The following is a 16,253-nucleotide window of genomic DNA, read 5'->3' on the forward strand; positions in this document are numbered from 1 at the left end:
GTTTCTTGGCACGACATGCCTGGCGTCTTGTGATGAAAAACTTATCATAAAACTTTGGCAAAACTGCAAAGTTGTCAAGGTTTTTGTCATTCGCCTGTCTCTCTATTCTGTGCACTGCTTTTGAGCTGTGGCTGGCTGGAATAATTATAAATAACTTAGCTCGCAAAGCGGCAGGCAAGCGGCAAAAACCGAGAACCAAAAGCAGAAAACCGAAAACCGAAAACCGAATACCGAAAACCAATAAACAAATCCCCTTCAGGCAGCTCGCCCCACAAAGTATGCAATGGCGGAGCACGCGATGCTCGTATTTAATTTTTACGCTTTAATTGGCACTGTAAACAGCTAATAAAGGCGGAGGCACTCCACGTCAAATGGCCAATCGATAGCTGAAGAGCGGCCACTCCGGCGAACAATAAAAGCTCGAGCCAGGACATGGAAGTATCCGTCCGACCGACATGTACATTGTCTGCCGAGTGATTTGTTTGCTTCGCGGGGCTCCTGCCATTGACAGACTGTCATAAATATGAAACACACAGACGGCAGGCGGCAGGCGGCAGCCGAAACTACTGAATACAGAACACAGAATCGCAAACGTCCTGAATCGCTTCGTGCCTGTAGTTGACATCCAGGCTCGGATCGGCGACCATCGACATAACAAACTGTGCAGGTACACGGATCCCGGCGAGTCCTTCGCCAAGGCAACGTTTGATAAAAGGCCGCCTGCCTACGGAATGCTTTTCCGCCGCTCGAGTGGGGAGGAATGGCTGCAACTTGTTGTCGCTCGATTATGACGAAAAAACCTCTGGAAAGATACGATATTTATATATATACGGATATATGGCAACATCCTAATTTTTCGTCCTTGAAAATTACTATTTTTGACCGAGTTATAACAGAAAAACGCTTGGAAAAATACGATATTTTGGCTAAAAGTCCAAATTTTTGAGGGTGCGACTCCATCTATGCTTCCGTTTTAGTTTGCAGTCGAAAAAAGATCTAAGGATTAAATACAGCCTGAGCAGTTCTTGTACTTCCAAAGGTTTTGTCTTTCCCCCTATTCCATTAAAAAAACCTAATTATTTTGCCATAAACCTAAAAATAAACCAAAAAATAAATAAGTCGACTTCACAGCTTGTTTGGTAAGGTTGTCATACTTTATTCTGGAATGTGTTTGTGTGGTGGCATCGTGTGTCTCTCTGGGCCTTATACATTCCCGTACTACTTACTTATCGTAGCTCCAATAGCAATACCAGCGCGTCTTGGTTGCTCCGTCTGTTTACAGGTGAAGCCCTCAATTAATTAGACTCATCGAACGGGGGAGAGTCCAGGGCAGTTGTCAACGAATTTTAATTAGCATTAGTTCCACTTTCGAGCCATTTCACTTCTAATTAAATACATATTAGCATTGACAGAGCAAAAAATGTGAGTGCCACATTATTATACATTGATTTTTAATTAGGTTTCAATTAGCTTTCAGGTAGGCACTTGTAAAATCGTTGAATATTATCGAATTAAATTGAAATTATTCATATTTTGTTGACTCAATGCAGTGGGAAAACAATGTTCAATAATAATTTAGGACTTAGCAAGCAACACAAAATTGTTGCCCAATAAAAATGTAAATTCCCGGCAATTGCTTGGCGATTAAGGTAAACCGAGACTCTCTGAACGAAACATTCGGAGCTGAATTTTTATGTTAAGGCAAACTCAACACATTCTGATGCCGTTTGTGGCCTATAAAGTTCGGCTGTAAATTTTTACAACAATGAAAGAAGGACACAAGTGCCGAGCAGATCCGGCCAAGTGCCATTCAAACTAAATCACTGGCAATCTGTTCGCTCGGCGGGGGAGCGGAGTGGAGTGGCTCTAATTTATTTAAATAATTTAAAATTCGGGCCGGGAAATAAACAAAGGCAGGTAATAGCCCAGCAGCTGTGTCTAGTCGAGCTGTGTCATTGCCGCCAGATAAGAAGAGGTCGCGGGTCGGCAGACAAAGCGTTCTTGGCCGACAAAAGGCCAAAAGTTAATGTGTGCCTAAGCAGAAGTCTCTCGGCTGTCGGCCATTAAATCGCAGCTACTTTGGCCCGCATCCGACAAGTGGCAACTGCCACCCCCGCCGGATCCTGTCCCGTTTTCCCCGTTTTGGCCAGGCCGAAAGCCCGGGCCTTTGTCTGCGGCCAGTGCGTTGATTACCTGGGGGAAATGTGCGTGAAAGGCACGCCGTGTTGCCGTGTTGCCGTGCAGCTGGCTGTCGCTTTCTGTTTGCCGTCTGCCGCTCAACTTCCGTTGGCTGATTTATTTGGCCACCTTCGGGTTGCCCACACTCGCACAACGCACTGCTCGCTGCTGGGCTATGATTTGCGCTGTTATTACGAGGCCATAAATCATCGCATCCCCGGAATAATAAGCGTAAATTGTAATAAAACCAAATATTTGCTTTCCATCCGGATTTGATGGGGGTTTCCAGACTTGAGAAACCGTTTTGGTCCCAGCTTTGGAGCTCTTTAAACAGCCCATGCATTTTGCATGCCCTTTAAGGCGCAGAGGATCCAGACAGACTAATGGACTCTGACCAGCCGTCATTTATAATTAAAATCAAGCGATTGCAACGGCAAAACTTTCCGTTTCGCTTCTTCACGAACGCCATTTAATAACAGCCTTAATCGACTTTAATGGCAGCGATTAATAAGTAATCCATCTTAGGTATTCATGATTTTTTCCCTATTTACGATGACATGTGCATGCATCATAAATAAACACTTTTATTGGCCGCCGCCGGAAGAACAATATTTTAAAAAGCAATTCACTGGCCTTTTTGTGCGAAATCACTGGCTCGTTTAAGCACAAATTAATTCCATTTACATTCAATATTGGTGGCTGCGGCATTCGATCGATGGAGCGCATCCACTCCGGCTGCATGGGTTTCCATTACGCATTACGCATACGACCCGTTGACGCGGCCATAGTGTCTCATTATGTTTGAGTTGTGCTGGAAAACAATGAAATTAAGCGGGGCGGACACTCGCCGCCGACCACTTGAGCGGAGAGCACAAAGCACATTCACGTCCATGTGCGAATGTTCAAGTTTGGCCATTAAAAACGCATTAACACGGAACAATGGCTTGACAAATAACTCGAAACGCATTGGCTTTCCGCCCGGCGTTGCGCATACGCCGTGTGTTCGCCCGGCGAAGCGGAGCGTAAGCGAGCGGCCTTTGTGTCGCCGAATGCGTTTTATCGGTGCAATTAGCACGCCCAGCTGTCCGTGCAGCAGACGTCTTCATTAAGGCGGCAGTCGGAGCTGTTCTGCGGTTCCTTCTGGCCGGGATGCGATCCTCCCTTGGACTACTATCTACCTTACTATCTTCTGAATACTCGATTTCGGAGTGGAAGCTCCCCTCACTTCCCCACCCGACAACACTCCAACATCACCCAGTTTATCCGCGCAGCAGGAAGCCTTGTTTGCCTCCACAAATTACTTTAATACTTTGCGCCCCATGTTCCGCGGAAGTGTTCTACACACACACACACAAACAGCACACACACATTCCGGGTAACTTTTTCTTTCAATCATAAAATCAGAGCTGCCACCCTTTGCGGCATAATCAGTGCGAGTGTGCCACACCCACACACACCCCCGAGAGAGGGAAAGGCGGCAAAAGTGCCGCTGGCTGCAATTGTCTTGTCTTTTATAGTGCCGCCAGTTGGCAGGAGCCACTGGAGATGGCAGGGCGACACAAAAAAGTACTTTCTCGGCACGAGGAGCTCGGTAAAAAGTTTACAATCTCTGGCACGAAATCGATTCCCCCTAAAAACGGATATTGTGGCCTGAAAGGGTTCCAGAGCTCGCCCTTTATGATTGCCAAATGGCTAACTACACGTTAACTAATAACAACAATAACGCATTCCCCCCTCCTGAAGAGGAGGTCATCTAATTTACGACGGTATTCCTTGGCCATCTCTTTCGGATTGTAGTTCTCCCCGAGGGCAACTCCGCTGCCATTTAATTCGGCCCTTAAGCCCCGGGCTGGGTCCGCTTTTTATTGCGAAAGGGTTGCCCCTCGTAAAGCGACTGTTTCTGGGTTGGGTTGTACCATATACTCGAAGTTTTATTGCTAATTCAGCGCTAGCCGAAGATATTGTCATAGATTCTCGCCCAGATGCTGCTCCGCCGGAAGAGCGCGTTGGCGCGGTCCTCCTGCACGAACAGCTGGTACCGCTTGAGGGTCTGCGGGTCGGCGGGTCCCCAGTCAGGGAGCGGTTCGAAGGCCTTGCGGACGCGCTCCCAGAGCCCGAGGTGGGCGGGCTGCTGTCGCACGGCGGGAATGGCCCAGAGGAGCACCTGGCCCACTCCGAAGGCGCTGAGGCACCAGCCGAACACTGAAAGGCGAATTCGGTTAGCCAGGTTTTGGAAGAGGGGAGATTTCTCAGCTTACCGTACACCCCCTGCTGGTAGGTGTAGTTCTTGTACTGGAGCGGCTTGTAGAGCACCAGCGTGTAGACCAGGATGGCCAGCATCATCAGCGGGGTGACCACCGCCCAGCAGAGGCGGTAGTAGAGCGAGGTGCGGACGCCGATCATGAACTCGACGTCGCGGCAGAGCCTCCTCACTCCGTACACCCAGGCGACGGCCAGCAGCTCGAGGATGGCCAGCACCAGGGCCACGAAGGTGGCCCCGAAGAAGTCGAGCAGGTTGAGCACGAACTGCCCCCGGGGGTGATGTAGAGCAGCCCGAGCAGGTAGCCAGCCACCGCGATGCCCGCCACGATGGCCCAGCTGCGCAGGTGCGTGAACTGGTCCTTGATCACGGTGGCCAGGCAGGAGGCCATGCCCACGTTGCTGCCGATGCCCAGCACGAAGAGCATGAGGAAGAAGAGCACGGAGAAGAGCTGCGGTAGCACCTTGAACTTGGCGATGGCGTCCGGGTACGAGATGAAGGCCAGTCCCGGCCCGCCGTTCACCACGCTGGCGATGTCGCCGGTGCTGTTCTCGTGCGCCAGGTTGCCCAGGATGCCGAAGATGATCACGCCGGAGAGCAGCGAGGTGAAGGTGTCCAGCGTGGTCACGATGTTGGCGTCCCTGTGGATCGGACAGCCCTGTAGCTTGTAGTTCTTGATCCCAGAAGTGGACAGCTGACTCACCTGTAGATGTTGTGCCCGAAGCGGTTGTAGGAGGCGTACATGATGATGTTCCCGAAGCAGATGGCCAGCGAGAAGAACACCTGGGTGACGGCGGCGTACCAGACGCCCGGCTCGAGCAGCTTGTGCCACTGCGGCCGCAGGAAGTAGAGCACCCCGTCGAAGGCGCCCGGCAGGCTGAGCGCCCGCACGAGCAGCACGAGCATCACCACGTACGGGAAGAGGGCCAGGAAGTAGGAGGCCTTGCCGGAGCTGCGCACCCCCGGTACAGGATGCCGGCGATGAACAGCCAGGCCACGGCGAGGGCCAGCGCCAGGCTCCAGCTGGGGTAACCGATCCCGTCGTCGATGCTCGCCTTCTCGCGCAGCACTATATTCCTGCGAAGGAAAGGGAGGGAGGTGATTAGTTCCACCTTATTCAGGTACCTCCTGCTTGGAGCCTCACTCACGTGAAGTAGAACTCCGCCGAGGTGGTGCGCACCTCCGAGCTGTTCGAGCTGCTCGTCCCGCCTTCCTCCTGCGGCGCCGAGTCCAGGCAGTCGGGCCCCCACTCCGGGCGGCAGTAGCTCCACGGGAGCGTCGGGTAGAAGGAGTCCACGAAGTAGCGCAGGGTGAGCGCCATCAGCGTGGCGTAGTAGGTTGTCACGATGCCCGTGGCCAGCACCTGTCCGTAGCCGATGCCTGTTGGGGGGAGATAGGATAGGAGTTATCCCCTGATTTATCACACTTCCCGGGCTTCGCCGCCTGAATTCTTAAACGGCTTGAATATTCGATTGCCCGGAAGGGTAGATAAACGGTGGTGGCTTGAAAACTGGCTACCATAGGTTACTGGTGAGTAAAGTTTCACACTCTGTTACATTTTCATCTCTTCAATCTGAAGTAGATACTTCAAAACCTGATTACCTAAATCAGCTTATTTATCCACTTGTAAGCGGTGTTGATTCACAGGGAATTTACCTAAACTCATTCACTGAAATGCTGTTTTTACTCACCCCGCAAGATGGGCGCGAAGTCGTAGACCTTCACGCTGCCGCGACTCGAGAACTGGCCCAGCAGCATCTCCAGGTAGTAGACGGGCTTGCCCACCAGAACCAGGACGATCAGGTAGGGGATCACGAAGGCGCCGCCGCCGTTCTCCAGCGCGGTGAAGGGGAACCGCCAGACGTTGCCGAGACCCACGCTCAGCGCGATGCAGGACATGAGGAACTCGAGGTCGTTGTTCCAGCTGGCCCGCTTCTTCCCCGGCTGCCCCGCCTCCACCCCGGCGCCCTGGCTGTCCCCGGGTGCAGCTCCCGTCGATCCTGGCGAGGATCCCTCCGGGATCGCCTGCTTGCCATTCGCGGACTCGTTCGGCTTGTAGGCGCCGGGGATCGAGATGGTCGAGGTGTTCAGCGAGCCCACAAACGCCTGATTCATGTACCCATTGTTGTTGTCGCTGCTGTGGTTGTTGTTGTTCGTGGTGGCGGCCTCCATGTTGCAGCTGCAAATCAATCAGAAATGTGATTACAGCAGCCTTCAACTAAGGTTACCTCCGCCGGTGGTCAAGTTGTGAGGCCCAATTATGGCCACTGGCCACTGGAGCAGGCCAATCACGATCGCTGGCCAGTGGAGTGGGACCAAAAACAAAGACAACGACAAAGACAAAGGCGGAGACAAGTCACTGACCCACTGACTTAGACGATCAAGAGTTGCATAACAATGGAGAGGTGGCGCTGCCGCCTTGAGGCAGCCAAAACTGCACCAAACTGGTAAGAGGTAAGTGCAGCAGGCAGGCAGGCGAACAAATGCTGGCAATTTGGCTGCCAAGCGACCGAAACCAGTTTGCTGGCCTTTTCAGGGAAAGGTCTCCGAGTGTTTGCCATTTGCGCCCCATTCATAACAACATCTCGGCTTTCTCGCCTGGCTCCGATGCGGGACAGCCAGCTTTCCTGATATCTCGGGTTTCGGATTGATTTATTGCCCCATCCCTTCTCCCCTCCCATAAATAACTCTCAAATTGATTGGGCTTTTCAAATAAGGCAGATATGAATGACACTCCCCAAAAGGATTCTAAGCTGTTTATAGCTGTGTAATACTGAAAGTGGAAGTGATTAGCGCACAGTCCAGTTGCACCGGCCTCTTCCTGATTAGAAACCAGTTGGCATTGGCCTTGTTATCGCAACAGCACTCGGAACAGGTTAACGAGCTGTTACAGACAGCTTTCACAGCGGATTGATGTGGACATTCTGTGACTCAGCTGAGAAGGTGGAATGTTTTTGTAGACTAACTCTTGGCTGCTTCAGCTGTAATTTTCCAGCCACTCAACTTTGGATTAGCATACAAAACAGGTGGGTAGGGTATTCAGTCTGCGACTTTGGAGCCACCTTCCTAGGTTTGTTTACTTCTTGGGTGACTCTAGATGCCACTAGATCGCGCCAGACTGTTTTGAGTGTTGCGCATGCGCAGCTGCTCTTTCGATTGTTCTTGCGGCAATAATGGAAAGTTATGGCACACAATGCAACTGCTGCCTGGCTGGCATGGCATGGCTCCAAAATGTCAGGGGAACGTGCAAGCCGCAGTTACCCGCCAACTTGGCCCAAACGAAGCAAAACAAAACAAAACGAATCGATCCCAACCAAAACCAAAACCGAACCAAAACAAAACAAAGCGTGAAGTACGCGCCACAAAACTCGATGGCACGTTCCCCCGTTTCTGGTTTTTTGATTTTTGTTTTTCGGGGGAGGTTGCGGTTGGTGGGGCGATAAAGCCTGCAGCGCCACACGTTCTAAATGAGTTTTTATTATTTTATATTGGCAAGAGTCAATTATTTAATTGCGCCCGAGGTGCTTTCCTGCCGCTGACAGCGCTTTGTGCAAACGCGTTGACTGTTGCGCTTCGGCTTTGATTTATCGCACAGTATGTTGAGTCCGACTAATATAATTTTGAAAAGCAATCGGGTTATGGCCCGCTCGCAAAAGTGTCTTCTTGACTCACTTTCCCACTTATCTGGCTGGCGGAATCATATAGTTTGCAGACGAATTGCAATGCGAGAATCTTTACGGCGCGTCAATAAAGATATTGTGAACGAGAGGTGTTTCGCAACCGAAGCACTCGGCTGAACTGGGAACATCACTCACAACTCTCGTTGTTGCCCGGCGCTCTAACTTGTCTCATTGAAAGAGTTTTGGGACAGACTTATGGTACCCCATCATATCTTGTTGTTTGTAGTTTGCACACGAGACATATTTAATGGCATGTTTCGCTTCTTGAACACACAAAAGAAAAAAGCGGGTTGGCAAACTTATGAAATTACTTTCGCTCCACTTTCGTCCGGATTTATCTTTTTTCAGGAATGCGTTCTCCGGTTTTCGGGAAGCCTTGGCATTTTCGGCTGATTTTCCTTCTGAGAATCACTGTCGCGGGCACAACTTTGTTTTTCAGTCATTCAAATTCGATTTTCTGTCTATTCCGCAGGCACTCCGCTCGCAAACAATTGAATTCCGCCGAGAAACGAAGCGAACCTCTCACCGCGAACGCCGAAAGCTCACTGAGCAGCTCTTTTTGCCCAGCGTGTCTGGCGCTATTTGCCGGAATAAAAACAAAGAAAGATACGGCTCGAAACGAAAACAAACTGCGAAAACACAAGACGGCGAGTCGAGAGTGTTTGGGAGCTGGCCATTAGACTTGACATAAGCCAAGGTAAGTGAAAATATGGAAATTGAGTTATTAACTCCGCCTGCGCGGCGCACTTATATACGAATCACTTCTTGTTGGAAAGCCGAGTGGACGTGCTTCGGAGGGTCAGTGACATAAGCTCTGTTGTTAAGAAGTCGCTATAACGTCGGTTTTATAATTTGTTTTCCCTCACAAATTAAATTATCTTTCATTACATTTCGCCCACGGCAAACAAATTATTTCGTAACTTGAAAAACTACTCTTAATTTATCTCGAACAAATATTGAAACTACCTCAACTGCTATTTCGTTGCTCATTTCACCTTACTACTTTACATGACTCCGATACAAGTTATTTTGGCTTACTGAAGCAGTTGCGCATCGATTATAGTCGATCTTATCTTGAACCAAAATTAGAAATACGGGTTTTATCAGAATCGTACACAGAACTAATAAACAGTCCGTCGGCGGAATGACTTGTCGAAGTAGAGAAAGAATGTTCCTGGAAAAGAAAACCCCTCTGGGAGCCCCGAACTTGATAAGAAACCCATATAAGTTTATGATGGCGACCCGGATTACAACCTAATTGCAGTTTTCGGTCGGTGGCATCTCCACTGGAGCCACACTGCATTTTGGTCATGAAAGTAAGCCTCGTGCTGGCTGATGTGTTAGGGCAAACATTTTAATTGGATGCAAATTTTCGACACTTGGCTGCTGCGGTTCGTTTACCGACTGCGGCTCACTTTTGAGAGGAAGGGGGATTGCTGGGGGGAAATATAGAAATGGTAGTAGTGGCAAACATTTTTCGGCTTTTACTGGCATTAACACGCAAATTGACCGCAACAAATTTACAGCATTTCCATGCGAGCAGCTTCGGTGCGTGGGCGTATTGATCGCAGCGGCAACAATTCAATTAAAATCTGAACGATGGCAAAAGGCTCTAAATCGCATTCCCTCCCAAATGAATTGCTGTAATGACATTTATTTTTACTTTTCAATTAAGTGCCCCGGGACAGCCGTTCGGAGTTTGGAGTTTGGAGGAGGCCGCAAAATTAAATCTTCGCCCATTGAAAGTGTAATTAATTTTTAATGCTCGCATGCGGTGACGTTGACGGGTTTAATCTGTCTGTTTATGGAAAAAATTCGCCCCGATTATCCGCTCTGCATGTGTTTCTGTGGTTTACACATTGCCCATTGGCAATTGGCAATTGTTGCGATGCCAACAATGATTCGGCCTGCTGAATATGCAGTTAATTCGATTAATAAAAGCTAACGAGTCTGTGAGTAAGTGTTTGTTGTGTGTTGGTTGGTTGTGTTTCCCTCTGCGATTTATTTGTTTTAGTTTTCAGGTTTTTTTGTCTGGATCTTCACATTTGGAACTGAATTCCGTGTCTCCTGTTTTGTTATCCCGTTTTCCATTTAATTAGCCCTTTCGGCTGGTCACTATATTTAATTTCCTCCCGGTTGCCGGGTCAACTCACCGACAATCGCAATTACGGAAATTATCTAGAATTTCTCTAATTTGCCGGGCTAATTTGGCGTTTTAACGAGACTCGGCCGCCGAGAAAATGACAGAGCAGCAGCGAACTGTGAATTTATGGCCAACGAGCTCTGCTCCGATTCGTACTCGTACTCGTATTCCATTTGACAAAAAGTGAGGCCCTCCCACAAGTTTTCCCAGTCATTTATCAGGCGCTAGCAGCGCATAAATCTCGTCTAAGCAAATAGCGAAGTGGCAGTGACAAGCCACTAACGCAGTCCTGGCCAAAAGTCAAATCCAGGCCGTGGCCATAATGCTCCGCGGCACGCAATTGTCTTCGGCGGCATTAAATTTTACTGCCTTCGACTGTTGGACAATAAAACAAAGGACGAAAGACGCAGGACGAAGGACAGCGGATTGGGACAACAAATACAAATGTCGCGCAGACAATGAGCCAGGTTAACGTGGCTGTTACAACGGCCTTAGTTGCTGTTTAGTGGCATGTGGCATACGGCGGAGGCACGTGGCAGGTTGCCAGTCGGGTTGATTTATGCAGTCGAGTGAGATGAAAAATTGATGACTTAAACCCGGCTCTTCGGGAAGCGGAATGCCTCCTTGGGGCCTCGTTTTCGGGTGCGACTCGGCCATCTCGATTGATCCTTATCCGTGCTAACTTAATTAAATCCAAGCTACCTGCCAGAAAACACGAATCTGAGCCGCAACTTTCACATCGAGATGCGGCAACTTCCGAATTAGTTGTGTGGCAATTAGCCGGATTACCTGGCCGGCAGAGTAATTGGAGCGAAGTGCAATTTAGTTGCTATCTGTGATCCGGAAGGCCGCAACTCGTTGCCAGAACCACAGGCGAGAATCTGATGAATAAAGGGCTTTCGAGTTGGCTGCATTCCAGAATGGTATCTCGATGCTGCCGCCACATGGAACGCCACAAGTGTCGGCCACTCTATGTCAGCATACTTTCGGGCGGAGCCATTTGAATAGAAACCACATTAATCATACGCCCTGTGGCCCTCCCTCGGAGCCGAAAACTAATTGAGCTGTGGTCGCTGCATTTTTCGCCGCCCCTCTCCCCCGATCCGCTGCCTCGCTTCTTGGCACATCACGCATACGCCGCATTGTCCGCATATCAGCGTTGCAGTGTATTAAGTCATTCCTCCGCGCCGTTTGACAGCCATGCACATGTGTTTATGTATTTACATGTCGGGGAGCTTGTTAAAGTCACGTTTCTGGCAAATTCTATTATATAGCAAAGCGCTCCCCACTTGCGCCAAGTGGCAAGTACCAAGTGGCAAGTGGCAAGTGGGAGGCGGCAGCTGCCATCTGGCAGTGCGCTGCATGCCATAAAAATGTCTACGGCACACGCAACTTGACTCCGGATCCGGCGAAAGGCGGCTCCCATCGCTCCGGCCGGAGCGCATTTCGTGCGTACGGAAACAGGACGGGGCAACAAAAATCTGCAATTCATGCAATTTTCATGGAAAATTTGCCACGCCAAGAGAACAGAGAACACAGAACACCGAACAGAGGACAGAGGACAGGCGAGCAAGGACACCACCACACAGCTGTGTACATATTCATGTGTATTAGGATCTGTGCTTTGAATGTCAAAATATTTGTGTGTTCGGCATTTCGAGCGTTAAATTTCTGCTGTCAACGCTCCGCCCGGAAAACTCTCCATCTCCATCTCCATCCATCGGGAGCAGAGATATTTTGAGGTTTCCCAGCGCTCTGTTTTTCCGATTTGGGCGAGTTCACCGACGGAATCCAAATTAATTTGCCTAGCACGTGGGCCCCAGTGATTATACTCGTAGTACGTTATGTCTGGCTGGCTGGATGGATGTGTGTGTTTTTGTTTGAACTTGTCTTAAGTGCCAAAGTCCCTGGCTCGATGCTTTCGAGATTACGGCTTACGTGAGCCATCGCCCGACGGCTGCCACTTCCATCGGGACACTTGATACGGCGTTTAAGGAATACTCCTAATGAATTGCGGCAATTATTCTTCGGATGCCAAGGAGATTGGCCATCTTTGAAGCTGTAATTCACAGAGCCTCCCTAAATGTGCAGTACAAGTGCCGAACAAAGGGAACTCTGTCACAAAAGACATGAGAATTAAATTTAACTTTGAATGAAGTGCATTTACACTTTTGTTGTCCTTATTAAAGAGCTACCTTTAATATTTATATCGACTGCTCAATGTTAGTTCAGCTTTCTCTTGCCACTAGCAAAGTCTTCCTACGATGTTTTCGAACACTTTGGGATGTGTCCCCCTAACAAAGGCTTACCCAGATGGGAAGTTCTGGTGCGTGGAATCCCCAGACTTTCGTTAATCCCAATGCTTTAGGCTCCTTTTGGCTCCTCTTCCATTGGCTTCGAGTTGCGCCTGAAAATAGGAAGTGGCAACGAAACAGAGGAGATAAATGGAGACCAAGGCAGCAAACAAGGCAAACCACCTGCCACGCCCACCGCATCCCTTCGCCTCTGCGGCAGATTTGCGGCGGCAGTTGAGTCTAGAAATATGCCGCCACCGCTAGCCAGCCACGCCCCCCTAACCGCCCTCTCCGCCCACACGTGATGTTTGCGGAAAGCGACGTCGGCGTGTTTGCCCCGGCTGCATGTGGAAAGTGGCACATAATTAATTCAAATTAATTACGAATTGTGTGGAATTAGTGCTTGTGGCAACTCCTGTTGCGAGTCCCAGATCCTGGCATCCTGGCAATCTGGGATCCTGGGTCGATGCTCGGCCTACATTGGCAGCCAGATTTTTCGGTCGGTCCCCTTCAGTTTGCGGCTGCTTCAGCCGGAATGCTAATTCCTCGCCGGCCAAAAGTCGGCCATGGAGCTATCGCCATTGTGTGCGGTGGTGTTTGTGTTTGCCTGACCCAATTAGGCGCACTGCAACAAAGTCATAAACTGGGGCGGGCGACTGCAGACAGCAGGGGGCGTGGCATCTGATGGCCCGCCGTTTGTAAATCAATTATGCAGCGATTGCACGCTCATTAGTGTCAAACTCAATTAACGCTCCGACAGTTTGGCAGGGTTCAAGTGGACAGACGGTCGGCGGACGGACCGACATCGGAACAACGGACTGCGGACGACGGGCGACAGCCGTGCGGATTGGGGTCACTTCTCCCCGGCTGTCCGGTTGTCCGTTTTCCGGCTGACCGGAGGTCTACTCAAGTTCAAGCCCTAATTGGCCCTGTCGACCCGGAACTCGGGAACTCCGGACCCCCTGAAACTGACAGGAGGAGAGCGCCGAGGGATTAGCGAGGATAATGAGTCGAAGGCGGTCAATCGATTGTTGGCCAACGGAAGTGATTTTGCGCGGAATATTCAGTCCCCTGTCGTTTCCCTCTGCCAATTATGCATAACTAAGCGAAAAAGTAGGGCAAGCTGGTTGGTTAACCATGCTTACGAGATGGTGAGCTCGGGCACTTGAGCATTGAGTTATCAAAACACATCCGAATGCAGTTTCTGCCAGAAGAAAGCAAACTGGCTATTTCACAGTCAAGATGACCCTGTGGATAATCTCCTGGCTTGCAGGGCTTCAAAAGCAGTCTTTAGCCGACATCCTCCTAATCTTCGACTGGCACATTTGCGAATCTGAAACGACCTTGGCCCAATCATCAGCTATGCTCTTGGCTTCTGAGGCTCCGGGCATCGCGGCATTCAGCGGGAGCGCAGACAATGCCGGCCAGGTCCATTCAGCTATCTGGGCCCATTTCCAGCTGCGACCGGTGTTCTATATCATAATTGCAATCTCGCATAACTGCGAGCCGCCCGACGGCTTCAAGTGCGCCAAATGAGAGGCGAGTGTTTGCGATGGACTCGTCGGTGGGTTTGTGTGCGCATCCTACACGTATCGGTGGCCGTGTTTGTTTGTCCTTCGGATCGCCGTTTTAGTGTGCGTCTTTTTTACAGCCCCGCCGCAGCAGCAAAGGCAAAAGCAATCCCAGGCAGCCATCTATGGAATGCCCGCCTGCCATCATTATCATCGTCATCGTCATCGTCGCTGGAACACGTGTTTCCCCTCCCGCCAAAACAAACCAGCCAGCCAGCCAGCCTCGCCATGTCCATGACACACTTGCTCCACAATCTGCGTGTGTGTGTGGGTGTGAGCTAGGTGTGTGGTGTGTGCATATCTCGGTGTTTGCATCTGTGGGTGGCCACAGCCCCCATTCACCCCTCCACCCTGCCACCCTTCCACCCTTTCAACCAGCCAGCCCTCGGCAAACATGTGTTCTCCGCCCTCCGAAACGCATTGAAACGCGTTCTGTTTGCTCTGGCTGGTCAGCAGAGGAGCATTGAGGTCACCCGGCCTGCATGTTGCCACCCACAGCGAGGTCCCAGGGTCCTGGATTCGCACCCCCACCCGATTTCTTTCGCTCCCCACCACGCCAGACCCATTAGCACTCAATCACTGGCTGATAGCAGCGCCACTCGTGCGTCAAATTAATACCAAACACCGAGCGAAATGTCATCAATAACGCTCCTCGCCTCAAGGAGCCGCAGCCCCGCCAATCCCCCGCCACTCCCCTCCAATCGCCAATCTCCGCCGGCCACGTGACCAAGTTAATTTGGCGTCCAGGCCACAAACAATTAGTAAGCAAAACAAAGCAATTACAATAGTCGGGGGAGAGTGAGGCGGGAATCGTTGCGGGGGAAAGGATGGGAGTCCCCCGAGTTACACTCGTCATCGGAGCATTCAGCCGGGAATTAAGTTGCGAAGCTGGAAAACTTGTGAAATCAAATTCACAAGAAGGTTATTAGTTGTGTTGTGTAACAACAGCATTCGTTGGAAATTAATCCCCCTAAAAATAAGTTATTAGTAGGTATCTCCTGTGGTATTAAATTCGATTCATTTTGCTTTTAGGCTTCAACAGCGATTATGGAGTTCTGCAATCATTAATGTTTGCAACGCCGGGCTTTGCGTGTTCGGAAAATCCCCGGGATCCGTTGTTGACAGCTTTGAGCCCCGTTTATGTAGACCAGTTTCCGAGCGTTGAGTGGCCAGACCCATTATTGCATTCGGTGGCATCCAGACTCACACTCGCTTCGGGAGTCTGGCCGCTTAATTTGGGCACATGTCTGCGTTAGTTGGCTCAATTAAAACACTCGGCGGTCGGTTTGCGGTGCTCGGCCTGCGGCACTTCTGCCCGCTTTTGTGGCGCAGGAGTGGTGCAGGATGTGCAGGCCCAGCCAACTAATCCAACCGCTGGAAGAGATCCCTTCATATCCATGCAAATCGCCACGACACTCCACATATCAGGGGATTAGCTACGATCTGGAATGTTTTTAATGGCGGCGGGACCTGAGACAAAGTGCGCGTAAAGTGCATTCAGAACGGCATTATATAGACGTGATTCCGGGAGCGAGTTACGGGGGGGTCAAGGGTCAGGGGGCAAAGGGCGGAACATCAAAGCTGACTACGTGCCACGGGCTTTTATGCAAATTTGCGCCGCCATCCTTTCGCATGCATTTTATGCATGCCCTTGCCATTTTCCGCTTTTCCACTTTTCCTTTTTCCTCTTTTCGGGCAGTCTTATCCCCCGCTCAATTGGCTAACAATTCGATTTTATTTGATTTAATTTCGTTCTTTTATCTCGTTTATGCCAGCCGAGAGCGGCAGAGAGTGAGCGGAAACTTTTTGCTTTAACTCGGCAAAGTCAATTAAGCCAACTGGGCAAACATTTGTTTACACATTCAGGGAATGTGGAAAAGGGGGAAATCGGGAAAGCGGGAAAGCAAAAAAGAGGAGGTGCAAAAGGGAAAGGGGAGGGAGCAGGACCTCTGGACCATTTGAACTCGGTGTGACTGCAAACTGCCATTGGCAACGTTTTGCTTAATTAACATTAAATTGTGTTGTACTACAAGCGCCCAACGTAACCGAGTCTTGAGCCCCTCCCCGAAAAGAGTTAAGACAAAGGCAAATTGCCACTAAATTGGCACTTAAGGAATTCGCTGAGCT

General features: G+C 50.2%; 2 protein-coding genes across 2 annotated transcripts in view; one reads left to right on the forward strand and one right to left on the reverse strand.

Annotated features, from left to right (window-relative positions):
• LOC108090900 overlaps nt 1-16,253 on the forward strand; it is a 38,608-nt gene that overhangs the window by 4,974 nt on the left and 17,381 nt on the right. The window contains 1 exon segment of the mRNA XM_043208119.1: nt 8,591-8,815. The gene's annotated coding sequence lies outside the window, so the exon portion shown is untranslated.
• On the reverse strand, nt 4,076-8,594 carry LOC108090901 (sodium-dependent nutrient amino acid transporter 1). Its single transcript, XM_017189813.2, is given in 8 exon segments — nt 4,076-4,380; nt 4,437-4,706; nt 4,709-5,079; nt 5,142-5,403; nt 5,406-5,515; nt 5,587-5,818; nt 6,130-6,617; nt 8,430-8,594. Coding segments are annotated over 7 exon segments (1,980 nt in total). The 5' UTR covers nt 6,611-6,617; nt 8,430-8,594; the 3' UTR covers nt 4,076-4,126.

The sequence above is a fragment of the Drosophila ficusphila genome, unplaced genomic scaffold, assembly GCF_018152265.1.
Source record: "Drosophila ficusphila isolate 14025-0441.05 unplaced genomic scaffold, ASM1815226v1 contig_414, whole genome shotgun sequence".
Taxonomy (NCBI): Eukaryota; Metazoa; Arthropoda; class Insecta; order Diptera; family Drosophilidae; genus Drosophila; species Drosophila ficusphila.